Genomic DNA, 17,120 nt, shown 5'->3' on the forward strand with positions numbered 1-17,120 from the left:
ATTTACGTCCTGATATTTTATTATTGGCTTTCCTGCAGATTTTTGAAAATTGACCATATGCATTAGATAATTGCTGGCACATCCACCATCTTGCCAATCTGTCCATAGCGCCGCTCTGTTTGCACCAGGTGTCATATGTTTGTATGCACCAAACGTATCACACTGACCATGTAGCCTGCTTCTAATTCTTCCCCTTTAAAGGGTTATTCCCATCTCAAAGATCCTATCCGCATATGTAGTAGGTGTAATAATAATCTTAGCAAATACCTCCAATTAGAAATGTAGTATAATCTTCTGATTCACTGTGTAATCTACCTCGACTGGAAGGCATTGTATGACCGTAGATATCCATGGTGGCAACCATGCATATAGTGAGTTGTTTATGGTTAACCATGGATACCTACGGTCCCTCAATGCCCTGCACATGAGGTAAGCGACATAGTGAATCAGAAGGACTATACTACCCTTCTAATTTGAGATTATTAATAATAAAATTATTAATAATCCAACTACATATTGGGATAAGATCTCGGAGATAGGAATACATCTTTAACCTCAGATCTCTGCAGGGAAAATTCTGCTTATGCAAACACCCTTTAAGATCTTTAGTGATTGCAATGTTTTGTACTATTGAAGTTCTTGGTGATGAAAATATTACTTAAAATTTCCATTTTTCTTTCAGAACAATCCCCTCAAATTTATCCCTCAAAATCCTTCTCTGGAACACAATTGAGATCTGCATCTTCTCCTACTAGAAATGGTTTTAGGCAGTATCCTGACCCTCACTTCTTCAGCAGTCAAGGAAGAGGTCCATATAAGCAGCAGAGATCTGATCCACAGCCCAGGCACATTCCTTCCTCCACTACCGGGCAGTCCTCAGTTCCCGAATCCAAGCAACTAAATAGAGTGAAAAACAATGCTTCATCTGGCTATGATACAGACAGCAGTCAGGAATGCCGAGAAAAGACAAATGGCAAGAACCGAAAGCCCTGGAGACCCATGCGAGAGACTCTAAATGTGGACAGCATCTTTAATGAGAATGAGAAAAGTCAATCAAGCCCTCGGCACACAGCGCAGTCTAACGGCAAACACCAGCCTGTCAAGGATCAAAATCTGAACCACCCCTCAAAAGAGAGTCCTAAGAAGAAAGCCCTGATGACCATCTATGAGGATGAAATAAAACAGGAGTCTGGCAGCCGGAGTTCTTTAGAATCTCTGGGGAAAGGTCAAACGGAGAGGAACAAACTTACTGTAGATTCCAAGATGTACCACCTCGACAGCTGGCAGAGGGCAGAGTCCGGGTATGAGAGCAGTGATCACATCAGCAGCGGCTCCAGTAACCTGGACTCTCCCATAATTGAAGGGACTAGCTTCGCTGATATGAAGGGGCTACAAGAAAGTCTGTGCAGGTAAATTGTGTATGCAATGGGGGAGATATACTATGCTTGAGCCCCAGAATATTGGCTCAATTTGCTGCAAAAAAACTGCTTCCCATGTTACAATAGAATGAGTTTCCAACTCCTGCGGTATATTTCTGCTTTTTTGGGATCGGTGCATTCGCTTTCATATGGCAGGTAGCTGCAGCTTATGTGATTAAAACTTGGCCTCGATATTATATGAACTTTAGGCATATGGCGTGGTTTAGAACCTAGTTCATTGTTGGGTGTTTCAGAAACCTTTTTCATGTACCGTGAACACTTAAAACCTTTGCCGAAGCCCATAATGCGTGATTCTGTGCTTTGACGAAGAGCGCTCATGCTCAAAAGGCATAGGCACGTGCTCAATATTTTAATTATGCTTTGCCAATATTAAGAAAATGTCATGTTTGTAAAGCAGTCTTCATTTTGAAGAATATTTTTGCAGAATTTGAATACAAACCTTCTACCGATGTCTCTCTCCATGCCCAAGGTCACATGAGACAGGAAAGTTGCGTTTGTACCAAATTAATGTGATCGCTGGCACCCCCACCAATCTCACGAAGGGACTGTAGTGAAAGTTGAGCATTCGCACTTCTGCTCCATTCATTCACTATAGGATCACGGGGGTCACAGCAATTGGACAATCCTCTACTCTGCAATCCATTTTATTCCCTATTCTACAGATATGGGACAGCCTATTAACTTGGCACAAACACTTTGTTACATTCATTTATTCATTCATTCCAGCATTCCGGAGCAGAGCTGTCTTCTAGGTCAGGGATGTACAGCCCTGTCGCTCCTGTTATATTCGGACATTTATCATTCTATGTGTGCTATGACAGCTCAGTAGACACTTGTCACTTCCATGCTGGGCTGTAGTAAAAACTTCTTCCAGAATACCTGCATGTACCAGTTGGCACGGTTTCAGCACAAAAATGAGTACAAAAAATGAGGGTTGTAAATATGATTGTATCTTGTCATGGGACAACACTGTAGATGTGACACTTTGATACAATGTAGTGTACAGCTTGTATAACAGTGTAAATTTGTATGCCCTCTAACTCCACACACAGCCATTGTCTAAACCACTGGCAACAAAAGTGAATGCATCCGTAAGTGAAATGGCCAAATTGTGCCCAAAGTGTAAATATTGTGTGCCCACCATTATTTTCAAGCACTGCCTTAATTCTCTTAGACATTGGAGTTCACTAGAGCTTCACAGGAGCCACTGAAATCCTCTTCCACCCCTCAATGATTCCATTAGAGAGCTGGTGCAAGTTACAGACCTTGTGCACCTACACCTCTGTTTGAAGAGGCTCCACAGATGCGCAATAGGGTTTAGGTCTGGAGACATGCTTGGCCACTTCAGCACCATTAACCTCAGCTTTTTTTTTTTTTGAGGAAGCAATCTTGGAGGTGGGTTTTGTTGACATACGAAAGAAGGGGATCGTGATCTACTTCAGTATGTCACAGTACATGTTGGCATTCATGGTTCCCTCAATGAACTGTAGCTCCCCACAGCTGGCAGCACTTATGTGTTCCATCTTAAAGCCCCATGTTAGACTGATATCGGGCAAACCCACCGATATTGACAGGTTCGTCCAACTATCTAATGTGTGAGGGCGCCAGCCGACTGTGGCCAGGGGAGATGTCTGTCGCACGTGTTCCATTTCAGACTGCCAATTGCATTGATCGCCAGAGATAGGAATGAGCGCTCGGCTGTATGAGTGGGAGGGTTGTCTGTTGGACAAACTATTGGCCGGTATATAGCCACCTTAAAGTAGATGGCATTTTAAACAAGTCAAATCCATTAAATTTTTCCCTTTGTCTTTAATTGGAACTTTTCACCAAGTTGAGAAACTGGTGACCTCATGGAATAGAGGTTGAAGACCTGAATAAAACCGTTTTTTAATTTTTCTGTTACAAAGATATTATCTTGTACATGTTTACCTTATAATTGAGAAGCCAAAGGGTGTTACCAAAGATTTTTCTCTGGGGTGTGCACTTTCCCATGCCTGATGTTGACCAATTGTAAACAGGAGGTGTCATGCAAGGGTTGACAGATAAAGGTAGATACACTAAACGCAGACTTTCTCCTCTGAGACATGTAATGACACCACAGCCCCCCCACTTAGCCCTAATTTTTGCACCTCCTGAGTGCCATGGGCGGAGATATGGTGGTGTTTATAATCAAATTCAGTGTACTCTACATGGTTGCTGCAGAGATTAGGACTGAGAGCAGGGCTGTCTGTCATTACATGTCTCACTGAGGAGAAAGCATGTTCTTCAGATCTTCGGTGGGCTTTTTTTTTTTTTCTTTTCCCACCTGCATGACGTCTCCTGTTTGTTCTGCATCTTACAGGGGAAAAGAAAACACAGAGGATCTTTGGCAACGCCTTCTGGGCGTATGAATTATAACTTGAGCTTTACAAACTAATATCTACCCCACTGAGATAAGAAGTTTAAAAATGATTTTTATTCAGCTCTACAGCCACTATTCCATGATGTGGCCTGTTTAACATGCTCCGGCTGGTGAAGGGTCGCCTTTAAACTGCCGATTATGAGGTTGTCTGACTCATAACCCTTTTGATCCCCATTGTTGCCTTAAACTGCATCACGTACAAGAAGTTGTCTATCCTTTTTATATTTTACCTACCTTTTTGGATCTTGTCATTTTACATTGTGTGGTGTCCATGTCTTTCAGTGACCACCAGCAGCCAGGAAATGGATTTCTCTCTACTTCTCCGCACAGTAGAAGCCAATTAAATGGTAAGTTATTGGGAATGGATCTGAAGTGCAATTGCCTTAAAGGCGTGATCCCGTTCACTTTCCCATGCCCCTATGGGTCAAAGTACTTATCTGCAGGTATTTACTACCTACCTGCTTGTTCTGCTAAATGACAATCTATTTCTATCTTGAGCGGTCACGGACCGCTCCTTCTGGTGATTCTCTCGCTTCCTGCGACGTCATGTCGACAGAGCAGTTACTTCTCTTTTGTCCTGCTCTGATAACAGGGCATCACTGTTGACGTCATGCCAGTTCCCCACTGCATTAAGGCTGAGCCGGCTGTCAATGAACATGACAACACTGATGCCCTGTTGACTAAGCAAAGAGAAGGAACTGCTGTCAGTGACATCACAGGAAGTGTGAAAATCTACAGAAAGAGGTCCGTTGCTGTTCTGAGCTGGGAAAGATCATCGCCGAATAGCACTGGCAGATTGTTGGAAACTACCTGCCGGTAGTTGGTTAGCAGATTAGGATTTTTTTTTTTTTCCCCAATATGTCTCTTTCCACCCCCAGAGTGGTATCATTAATGTAATTTTCCTGCCCCTAGTAATATACTTGCCAGCTGCCGTCTTTTTATTCTCTGTGCCGTTCCAGTCATCTTTTGCCATACGTCAGCTGCCTGATTGCTCCAGTATTTGCTGGGCAAGCTGGAGGTCGCCTTTTCAATGTAAGTCTGAGAGCCAGAACGTGTCTCTTGTAGACTTCCATTGAGAGCTTGTGACTTCTGACCGCTGGTCAGTCACAAGATGGTGAAATGGGACAGGAGTCGTGCTGGGAAGAGCAGAAGACAGCGGCTGGTAAGTACATTACTAGGAATAGGGAACATGCATTAGGCTACATGCGCACAATGCAGTTTTTTCTGAACACAAACTGAACCTTGTCAGAGAGAGCCTGGAAATGTAAAAAAAAAACCTTGTAATTTAGGTGCGTTTTTGGTGGAGAAACCAAATAAGATAATGGATTGATAGCTAGAATAGATGGCAAAGAATAGAAAGAAAACATATAGAATAGATAAGAAAGAACAAAATAGCTTGCTAGAGGGATAGCCAGCTTGGCCAGCTGTTTTTTTTTTTGTTTTTTTTTTTTTTTTGTTTGGGGGGTGAAGAAAATGACGTGGGGGACCCCCCCTCCCCTTTTTCATGTCACCACAGGAACAGCTGCAGGCTGCAACCATCAGCTGTCTGCTGTACCTTGGCTAATTATGAAAAATAGAGGGGATCCCACACTTTTTTTTAAATTAAATCAAATAATTAAAAAAAAAAAAAAAACACAACATGGGGACCCCCCATTTTTTCTAATACCAGCCAAGGGACAGCAGACAACTGGGGGCTGATATTATTGGGGTGGGAAGGCCCATCGTTATTTGGCTCTTTTCAGCCTAACAGTAGCAGCCCACAGCCACCCGAAGTGACGTATCCATAAGAAGCACCTATTTTGGCTCTGGACCCTGCTTGTCCCGATTGCCCTGGTACGGTGGCAATTGGGGTAGTAAGGGGTTAATGGCAGCCCATAGCTGCCACTAACCCCTAGGTTAATGTCAGGTGAAGTGAAAGTAAATAACCACAAGCAGCCAAAAAATCCCTTTTGAAATGAAATAAAATAAAAAGCACCCTATTTCACCACTTTCTTAACCTTAAAACAACCCCTTCTGGTATGAAGTAATCCACCCGAGGTCCCACTGCGATTCAGCTCTACTACATCCCTGTCCTGTCTCAGCGAGTGTTGTAGAACATGACTGCCAGCTGTGAGTGCAGACAGAGCCGCAGCAATCAGAATGAACTCGGGTGAATCCTTGACGTCACAGCTATGGGTCCCGCAGTACGGGGTGTGTCGCAGCAGTGACGTCACAGGTTTATTGCTGTGAGGTTCCTACTGGAGTGAGCCGCGCAGTCGGTGGTGCCGTCACTCACGCGAGTCCTCCAGCTGCGGCTCACTTCAGTCACGGCCTGATTTGCACTCACAGGTGGAGGACTCAAGCTGTGACTGCAGATCACCTGAATGACGGCACCGCTGATCATGCAGCTCACTTTAGTCACTCGGGTGATTTGCTGTCACAGGTGGAGTACTTCAGCTGTGGCTGTGGAGAACCTGAGTGATGTCACCGCTGAAAGAGCGACTCACTTCAGTTGTGCTCTATGATGTAGACACACTCACCGGTGGCTGTGATTGGTTGCAGTCAGACGCGCCCCCATGCTGAGTGGTTGCAGTCAGACAGCTGTCAATCAGACACGGGGAGGATTGAATATGTATGAGCCTAATGAGTAGGTGCAGTGAATATGTCATGAGGCTAATGAGCGGTAGGGAAGAATGAGAGGCCGCCGGAGCAGTGTAACAGCCGCGCATGCTGGGGATCGATGAGTATGAAGCAGAGAGACACACAGACATGCCAAAATAACTCCAACATTGATTTTGTCATTCTGGAACGAAGCTCGTGAGCTACGTTTTTGTTGACAAAACCGCGACTAAAAAGTATGCAAAACGCAAACCATTAATAGCATACGTTTTTCCTTGTGTTTTTGATGCCCTCATTGATTCCAATGGGTGACAAATATTGACAAAAACGCAAGAAAGAATGAACACTCTGCTTCTTTTTTGTCAAAAAAACTGCTGACCAACTGCAACGTGCGCACAGCAAATCTGACTTCTCATAGACTTTGCTGGGAAGTCAAATGTCAAAGTTCTGACAACAAAACTGCACCAAAAAAAGCGACATAAAAATGCAGTGTGCGCATGTAGCCTTAGTGATGCCACTCACAGTGAAATAAAAAAACAAAACTACCGGTGTGGTGCTTTATTTCTCCTCCCTAACAGAATGGGATTGTAAGGACGTGCATTCTGTGATTGGGGAATTGCAGTTCAATTGAAACTATGAATTCTATAACCTTGCACACTACATTCAGTCTTTTAGCCGTCACTTATGGCAGAGGCTCGGTTCGGAGTCCTTGTCACAGATCCCGTCACACTTGACAAACACCTTAATGGAACCCTGCCAACTGCTTGAAGTCGATGGAATATTTTTCACATCATCTGTTTTGTAATGGATACCTCGAAGCAATGACAGATCCATCATATGAAAGACACATGACTCACATATGTACTGAGCCCTACATTGTCAGCTGGGGTGTAGCTGGAATAGTGGGGCAGACCAGAACCACTATTGAGCCGCACTTACAGTTAAATGCTGCTCTGCCTATTAAGACATGGACTGAAGAAACTGAACATTGAATCACTATAGGACCTTGGGTAGTCTGACGTCCTATGGCCATAATATAGGTCCCCATAAGGCGGTGAGAAATGGAAGGCTTGTTTTCCCTTCCATATTGCCTCCGTAGTGCTTACCTGCAGCATCTGGGATTTTGTTTTTGTTGTGGTTTTTTTTTTTTTTTTTTTCTCATATCCATGTTTTTGAAGGTTGAATCTGGTAGACTGATCCTTTTATTTATCCTTTCTCTCCTTCACAATGGATCAGTGAGAAACTGAAGTACACGGTATGTCTGTTTCGATGATTTTATACAAATCCCCATAGACTTTTTAATGGCTGAGTCTGATCAGTGAAACTGATAATAGGGCACACTGACTCCTGAACCAGAGAAAGAGCTTTTTTTTTTTTTTTTTTTTTTAAGGTGTGTATGGAGCAATGAAACTATGGGTCCGTGTGCTGTCCGAGAAAAAACATGCAGCACTAGGATGTATCGCTGATAATTGCATGTTGCTTAAGTCAGTGTGAAGTTTACTACATAAGACGTTTACACACTGTAGAGAGGATAAGTGGCTTTACACTTTAAATCCTGTCGTCCTACCTCGTTGTTCAGATAATGCAGCATTGAGTCTACAGGTCTGAATGCGAACATCTGCCATATTTAGTTTTGTGAAGAGCCCAGGGCCAAGCTTCTCAGCCGAATCACTAGCTGGTTTTAGCCATGCATGGTTCTCTGTGTCAGCAGAAGAGAAAAATAACACTTCTATTTTTACATGGGCAGGAATCCTGAAGACAAACCCTGCTGCTGTCAGTGAGCATTACTCACTCCGAGGCATGCCGCCTGGTGTTGTGTAGTGTCCTTGGTGGCTCTCTGCTGCCATCTGCTGTGCACTTTGTGGAATGGCAGCTGGATATCTTCACTCTTAAATGCATTTTCTTAGTCAAATCACAATTGGGACATGTGTTAGAATTGGAATAGTGTATTGTGCAAAGTACTTCTTAAGGACATACCTACGTAATTCTTTTTCCTCTGGCGTGGCGGGTCGTGATAAATTGGGGTTATTGTTCTATAATCTAATGGCCAGTATTTTGTATTTAAGGTTACTTCAAAGACTATAATGGCTTGGAGCGTAGTAGATATGAAGATCGGTTATCCCCAGTTCCACGAGAGCCCTTGCACCTTCACAGTCCAACTGGTCAAAGGTAGGGGGGACATTTTTTCCTGGTAACTTTTTTTTTTTGTTACCAAGACTTTTCCTCTATTTCTGTAATATATCTGTGCTTCTATATAGATAGTCCTGGATGCAGTGGTGCAGATTTGTGGCTCGTATATAGACTATGTAGCATGTGCACATATGTGATCATTCTGTTGCTAACTTAGAGCTGCTGTATCATGTTAGGCTGTGTCTACATTGTGTTTTTATGTGCAGGAAAAAAAGCAGCTAAAAAATTTTTTCTTTTTATCGCAATGGTTTGTCTCGTTTTTTTTTTTTTTTTTGTGCGTTTTTTTTTTTTTTTTTTCTTTTTCTTTAGTCATGGTGACCACGGTGGTTCAGGCGCTGTACCCCTGCGGGCGCTGCAGAGTCTCCCGGCTGGGACCCGGTTCTCACTGTCCTGAGCGGTGTCTGCGCCGCTCCCTGCAGTTTAACTCCTTGAATTCTGCAATCAGTGCTATTGCAACATTCAGGAGGCAGGGAGAGGAATCACTTACCTCTCCCTGGTGATTGGGTCCCTGTAATGTGATTACAGGGACCCGATCGCTGCCATGTTAACCCCTGGGTCATCACCATGACAATCCCAGATTACTGAGCTACGGAGAGCCTCACAGACCAGGGCACCTATGTCACCGGAGTTCCCTGCAGTAAAGACCAAAGCCAGCGACAACACAAGGTGAACAGAGTTCATGGCTGCGGATCTGCAGGAAACCCTGGTTATCCGCCGGCATGAACTCGTCACATTGTGACGTCACTGGACCTACCTGCAGCAAGGTCCCGTGTAAAAGAAATGGCTGCAGGGAACCCCAGTGATGCCAAAAAAGCACAAAATATAGCAACGTGGGCATTACACATGCGTTTTTTTTTTTTTTTCCTGCGTTTTTCACTGAATCCATTGAAGTCAATTGGGGAAAATAACAGGAAAAAACACAAACAATTGACGTTGCTGCTTTTTTCAGAAACAAAATCTGCAAGGAAAAATAAGCCATGTGTGCACAGCAAGTCAGGATTGTCATAGACTTTGCTGGGGTGATTTTTTTCCTTGCTTTTGATTTAAAAGAAGCAAGAAAAAAAGCCTGAAAGTAATGTGGGCACAAAAAAATTCTCAAATAGATGCAGTAGATGAGGCAAAGAAACTTTAATTTTTTTTTATTTTTATTTTAGCCCATTTTCTGCAGATCCTCTATGCAGAAGTGAGTTCTGTACATGGGTGTCTGATCCAGGTTATTTCATTATCTGGCACCTATCTGGTCCCATTGATGCAGGAAGAGGAATCTTGCTGTATCATGGTATAGGTTTGCCCATCTGTGGGGTTTTTTTTGTTAAGGCCTTTTCTGGAGAAAATTCAGAACTACTGCATCGGGTCAGCTCTAACACAATACATGGTGATTGCTAGGGGCATAAACTGTCTGGATGATGACCCAGGTGAAGGTCTTCTAATGAAACAAAAAAAATCATTAAAGTTTACACTGTGCAAAACACACGGCCTTCATAACCATGTAGACCTTAAAGTAGTCATGCTTGGTGATGGTTTCAGATACATGATGTGAACTGGATATTGTGCATTGGCCTCTTGTGAATGAAAGGGGATATCTAACTGCTATGGGAAAGCTTTAGAAAAATCTCTGCAGCCTGTTTTTCCATTAGAAATGTAGACAGTGATTTGTGCTATGGTAAAGGCTATGCCGTGATCTTATCACTTGCTCATTGAAATTGTATTAATGAACTTTTTTTTTTTTTTTTTTTCTTCTCCTAAAGGAAGCAAATTGGTGACCGTAAAAAGGACATTCGTTCCCCAACTCTGTCATTGCGTAAAGAGTACAACCTCAAAGAGGTGCAGGTGAACAAAGCGGAAGATCCCAGAGACAGGTCTTATCTTCTGTCACCGTGCTCTCCAGAAAATTGCTGTTTGCACATAGGGGAATGCTCAATGTCACAAATGAATGGACAGACAATCCCTGCTGGCTGTCCTTCTTCTGCACAGTGCAATAGGGTGCAGTACATGAACGCCCCATATTTTGCATCTGATGAAGAGCTGTCCATCAGAGAGGACGGCTGCTGTGTAAATCACCGGGACTCTAATGATATACCTCCTCCTCTTCCCCCCAAGAAGTATACACGAAGTGCTATGTCGAGAATTGAGCAGAGTTTTGCACCGGCGGCCTCTACTGCACATCTAGACACCTTATCTCATGGTCCTTCAGTCAATGCTGAGAGGCATTCCCCTGGTGATTTTATCAGAGCGGACGCTGATATAGACTACTATCCAAAGAAAGACCCATATCACAGCAGCAATCTACAGTTTACCATGCCAAATGTGTCTGGATCTTCAATGTATGACTGCCGGCCGACCATGCTTCAACAGACTATGGATATGGAGCCCATTTCCCATGTAAATGATACCGTCGCCCTCACTACATACTTCTCTGTGGACAACTGTATGACTGACACTTATAGGTTAAAATACCACCAGAAGCCCAAGGTGTATGTGACTGAGAGCACAGCATTTCACAGAGATCCCGGGCACTTACAAGTACCTGAGACAGTTACTGAACCTTCTTACCATAGAAGCATTGATAATGCCCATCATTCACTTTCCAGATCTAAAGCTTTTGGCGGTGTAACTTGTAATAGGTAGGCTAGACCACCCCATGTTACTTCTGAGAACGAGTTGCCGTACCTTGGGGCTTCATTTCTAGCTGGTCAGTTTAGCTACATGGCATTCATGTTACAAGAAATTCTTACACATCTGAATGCAAAATTGATCAAGAGTTGAAAATCCAACAGCCCATGAATGTGGCATTCCCTGCCCTCTACGGTGGGGGGCAGAATGTACTGCGGATAATGAATATGGTTCATTTTGCACTTCTTTATCTATAGTCTATGATCAATGGCCTCAAATCTGTTGCCCCAGTTAAAGGTCTGGAATGCAGTCCTCTTATTTTTAAAGCCAGGATTTCACTCCAGTTAATAACCAAGTTCAAAATGAAATGGGTTTTTATAGGTCGTGTAAACCAGTTAGTTGGGATTTGCGCATATTCATTAAATACGTATCTGAGTCATCAAAGCATAGGTGGAATTTTATGGAAATAAGGGTTATTTGCCTTTTATATTTTCAGACTTAAAAAATAAGAAAAGAAAATATGTATAGTCTAATATATTAGTTGACAGGTTGTGACTTGTTTTGTTCTTCTGTCTCGACTGCTGTCTTCATTGATCCCAAACAGTCACATAAATAGATGCCAGAAAAGGCCACGCATTGACTTATTGGTGCATTATGATGGTCATTTGTGCCCACTGGAATTGCTGCCACAACATCAAAGTTTGGACCATTGGAGGTTTAACTGTTTACCTTGAATGTCATTTTACTTTGTATTTTGTATATGAAAAAGTTTTTTTTGTTTTTTTTTGTTTTTTTTTGTTTTTTTTTAATGGCAACACTATCTGGAAATTTAAAGGGGGTTTTCTCACTAACAGTTATTTTTAATTAAAGAACATTTTTAAGCAATAGATCCTGGAATAATAAGTTCCACAATTGGATGTGATTAAAAAAAAAAAAAATTCCTGTGCCAATATCTTTATATATGTGACCCATGTTGTGTACTGTGTAATGGCTGTGTCTGACCGCACAGGAACATGGTCTGATCATACCACATCTCCTGGGCCAGGGAGGAAGCAAGAGTATAAAGACATTACAGCACGGGCTCACAGATTATTCTTTTTCTGAGGTAAAATCTTTCCCTGCTTGTTTTTATAATGTTTTTCCTCAAAGAATTATTTGCTATCCTGTGTAATGTTTGTATACACTTTTTTTTTTTTTTTCCCCCCTCTTCTCCCTGGCCCAGGAGCTGTGGTATGATCAGACCATGTCCCTGTGGTCAGACACTACCATTACACAGTACATAGCAGGCACACATATATCAGATTATCTCAGCACAGGAACATTTTTTTTCAAACCTCAAATTGTGTAAATTACTATTATTCCAAGATCTATTGAATAAAATTAACTTTTGTTCTTGGGGAAAACCCCTTTATGGGGGGAAAAAATCCTGAAGTTTCCCAAATACTGTGGCAATGTTGTATAGTCAGTATTTTCGCCATAGTCTGTGACTGTTTTGTGAATCTCCATCTTTAATTGGTTGTACAGTCGGCAAATGGAAAATCTAGCATCATAGACTGATATATAGATGTAGAACACTAAATATATATATACATAAATATATTTTTTTCATAGTATATTGGGAATTGCCACTAGTGTTCCTATTGGACAAATACCTCCCCAAAAGGGTTGTATCATGACAGTGTTTCCTATGTAATAGCAGATTGTTTTCAGTTAGTAACAGAACTTTTTTTTTTTTTTATCTGTATGGAGATTTAAAGATAAAACAGGAAAAGCAGGTAATGATGAATCATCTTCTGACTGTAAAGCGAGCCTTCATCAAAGGTGGTGTCTCAACTCACTTGGAGCTCAGTATATATTGATTATGCGGCTGGGCTGACCTTTTATTTATTTTTTTTTTAATTTTTTCCCAGCATGTACATTTTTCATGATTTCTACTGTTTGAATGGAGACCCCCTATATTTGAGATGGGTAGCTCCCCTTCAATTAGACACTTATGACCACCAACAGGATCAGGTCAAACTGTGGAACCAACATGTTAAGGCCGTCTTCAGATGAATGCAGTATGGGTGCCTTTTAGTGGGCCAATATATGAATATTAGGTCTACCTAGCAAAGCTACGATCACTATAGGATCCTGTGTTTGGTTTAGTAGATGGTTCTGCTTGTTAGGCCACATTCACCCATTTTTGACGTGTATTACACTATAAGGCTGGACTCGCACTAGCGTATGGCATCCGATGCGAGAGCATCGGATGCAACATACTAGTGACCCCTGGCTCAGCCTCTGCTGCGAGCGTGAGCAGAGTGTCATGCGACTGTGACCTGATCTTGTGATCAGGTCACAGCTGTGAAGTTGAAGGCGGTTAATTTCCCCCCCCCCTCTCCTCCTTTGTCAGCCTGTGGGTATATCGCACTGCACTGGGATAACATCCGAGTGTAGTCCGATGTTTCTATCGCACCCATTCACTTGAATGGGTGCGAGTGATATGGCTCTCGCAGAAAATTTCAGCATGTTGCCACTTTTCTCTCATCCAGAATCTGGATGAGAAAAGCTGACCAACTGCTCCCCCTCATTGACTAACATTGGTCAAAGTGCAATGTGAGAATTCCTCGCATTCCACTCGTCCGTTTTTCACGCTCATGTGAGCGCACTCTAATACGTATTAATGGGGTTTTCAAAGCTGCATCCAAAGTAATGTCCCGAAAGGGAACTTGCCTAGTACGGACACTGAAATGTCCTTTGGCAGTATGATTGATTCTAGGCACCTCTTTACGCATTTCCCACTTGATGGATCAAATTAAAAAAATATATATTTTTACACAAGATTAGTACTAGCCCCTAGTATAATTGTCACTTTGAATCCTTCAGACGCCTTGTAAACTACAATTTAGTGTATAGTTTAAAAACAAAAATCCCAAAGGCATGTAATTGTTTTTTTTGTTTTGTTTTACGCTATTTTGTGGATGTCGGCAGCACATACTAGCTTGTCCAACCCTGTCTGGAACAGAGGCCTTGATTACGCCGACTGCTCTGTAAATGTACTATAGTTTCTACCCGGGCAAAGCCTTTCTTCAGATACACTCCAGTGGAAGCGGTTTTCTTGGATCTCTTAAATTTTACTGGTTTTATAATTTCAATGAAATGTGTCTTGAGTACAAGTGACGACCTCTTCTTTGTAGAATGTGACCTCTTACCTTTGTATGGCTTTGCTTCTGTGCCTATTTATACATATATATTTTGTGTCCTGACATGAAAATCTAGATTTGTACTACAGGAAATTCTATTTTGAAATGGCTTGTAACATTAGAACAATATATAAATGTCGTAACATTTCTTTTATTTGTGTTGGGTTTGACTTCTTTTTTTGTTGACTTGCAACGTGTTTTTTTGAATGTAACATATTTTTGTAAATTTTTGTACATTTTGGAGAGCTAGACCATTGATATTGTGGTTATCAAAAAACTTTATTGTGCAATATTTAGTGGGAAAAAACTGCTTTTTATAGAATGATTTTACTAATTGTATAAGCCTAACTGATAAAAAAATTTTTAGGGAGTAATCTGAATTACCTGGATCATATTTATCGACCTGACGGCCAAAAAGTTTAGATTGTATTGTCCTAAGAGGATTTTTGCTGTTTCCTTACGAGCTTTATACCTTGAAGGGGCACGTCCACATCTTATAAGCTCAATGCAAAGTATTTTCTTGTAGATGTAACTGAAGGATCTTTTTATAGTTTAATGCAGGTAAAGCATCATTGGGGATATGGGGTCGATATGAGCACATTTACTTTAGATCTCAAAGAAACAGACAAGCACAATACTTTTTCCTCAATCAAATATGGTATAAAGATCTAATTTGCCTTCATGTTTAAGATGAGGGCAGTGAGTGAATCTGACGAAACATACTACTGTATGATTAGGACTTGAGAGCTTTAAATTGCAAAAATAAGGGGTTACTTTTATATTTAAGGGCAAACTTTGCACTAAAACTATCGAGTTCATGAAGCACTAGTTAACCAACATTGGCACAGAGGATGATTGTGCCGCCAACTTCCACATTTGAAGTACAGTAGGTTAATCTGCTGCTGTCCCCAAGCTGCATAGCACGGCTGAACTTGTCCGGCAAGGATACAGGACAGTGTTCTCTGTAGTAAAGGTAATCAATAGTATCAGTCATTGGAAGGTAGGCATTATATTGTTACAATTTTTGACATCCGTGTATTGATCGTTTGATATTTTGTGTATAAAGCCTCTAATGAATATGTCCTTATGTGAAGACAATCAAAGATCAAATGTTTCAGTAATAAATTGTATTTTTTTTTCCAAAATTTGTACTTTTTTCCTTTTTACTACATCATACTGCTGTATGGATAACTTTTAAGGGCTCATGCGCATGTTGCGTAATTGCATGCATTTACGCTGCATATTGCACTGCAGCGTAAATGCATGCGTCCTGCATCCCCAGCACAATCTATGAAGATTGTGCATGAGACGTGCGCACTTTGCTTTTTTGAACGCAGCGATTTGGGTGCTAAAATTTTGACCCAAATCACTGGGTTCATGAAAGCAGCATGTCACTTATTCCGTGCGTTCTGGATGCAGCTCCCACTCTGTCTATGGTGGGGGCAGCATCCCGAGCACATGAAATCGGCTTTTTTTTCTACAAAAACTGCATCCATTATGCAGTGTTGCTGCAGCGATTTGAAGCGCACATGTGCTGTCAAATCGCTGCAAAATATTCAGCAGTTACGTGCGCATGAGCCCTAAAAAATGAAAACAGACCTTTTGTTGAAAGGGGTTTGCTCAAGTTGTGTCTTCAGGAGCACACACTTCACTATTCCCTGGCTTTCTGCTTGCTGCAGCCTGATTGACAATTCATGTTTGTGCTGCTGTCCCGAAATCCGTGCTCACCAATGATGTGCAAAGGCAGCTTAGCCTCTACAGCATTGGAGGATCACAGGGGCAGCTGGATCCAGCGAAAAAGCTTGCGAATGCTTTGCTCCTTGCTTAGACCTGCCACTTCTGACCAGTAGCCTAAATAATAAGCAGCAAATTATAGAATTAACAATACCTTCATTCTTGAGAAGGGTGAGAACTTTTTTTATAAGCAGTAAATTGCTACAAATTTAATGGTTTTCCAAGCATTTTGAAAAATTAATTTTAATGGGGTTGCCTGGGTACTTTTTCCTTTCAATGTGAAGCCTGATCGTTAAGCTTTAACCCCTTCCCGACATATATACTGGTATGTCATATTTTGCAGTGACTTGAGCGCCGCTGGGATGTAACAGCTAGAGCCGATCCCCCGATTTGCCCCTGGCTGTTTTAACCCTCTAATTAAATGTCATGATCAATGGCATTTTAGAAGGCTAGGAGCAAGAGGGGGCTCCCTCCCCCGCCATATTGGAACCCCCGCAACAGGATATCAGGTTGCCACAACAGCAGTTGGTCAAATAAAGACTACCTGTTCTGTCAGCTAAGGTTGCCTGTTAGACTGTGCCAGGAGCATGGTCTAAATGGTGTTCAGTCACATTTACAGGTGTAATGCATTGTAATGCATGTGTATTGTGATGCATTAGACCTTTAATCAAAGTTAAAGTTCCATAGAGGAACTATGTGAAAATATCTTTATGCAAAAATCAACAAAGTACACATTTTGTAGTGCCACATCTCGAACGACCTGATCTAAAAAAACTGTCCCATTTTAATCACAACCGTGAACGCTGTATAGAAAAATTAAACTTTGCAAAAATTATTTTCATCGTACATCCGACAAAGTGGAATAAAACACAATAAATTCTTGTTCAAATAGAAATGGTAATCGTGAAAATGTAATCTTGTCTTGTCTCACAAAAAACAAGCCACTTAGGTCCCTCAGCA

General features: G+C 41.8%; 1 protein-coding gene across 1 annotated transcript in view; it reads left to right on the plus strand.

Moving 5' to 3' along the window:
* The window catches only part of USP53 (ubiquitin specific peptidase 53), a 56,581-nt gene extending 41,010 nt beyond the window's left edge, over positions 1–15,571 (plus strand). Inside the window, exons 12-15 of the mRNA XM_075350146.1 lie at positions 683–1,409; positions 4,123–4,187; positions 8,505–8,607; positions 10,377–15,571. Of these exons, the coding sequence (XP_075206261.1) occupies positions 683–1,409; positions 4,123–4,187; positions 8,505–8,607; positions 10,377–11,256 (1,775 nt within the window). The 3' untranslated portion in view covers positions 11,257–15,571. The remainder of the gene's footprint in view (positions 1–682; positions 1,410–4,122; positions 4,188–8,504; positions 8,608–10,376) is intronic.
* Positions 15,572–17,120: the final 1,549 nt, after the last annotated feature.

The sequence above is a fragment of the Anomaloglossus baeobatrachus genome, chromosome 1 (genome assembly GCF_048569485.1).
Source record: "Anomaloglossus baeobatrachus isolate aAnoBae1 chromosome 1, aAnoBae1.hap1, whole genome shotgun sequence".
NCBI lineage: Eukaryota > Metazoa > Chordata > Amphibia > Anura > Aromobatidae > Anomaloglossus > Anomaloglossus baeobatrachus.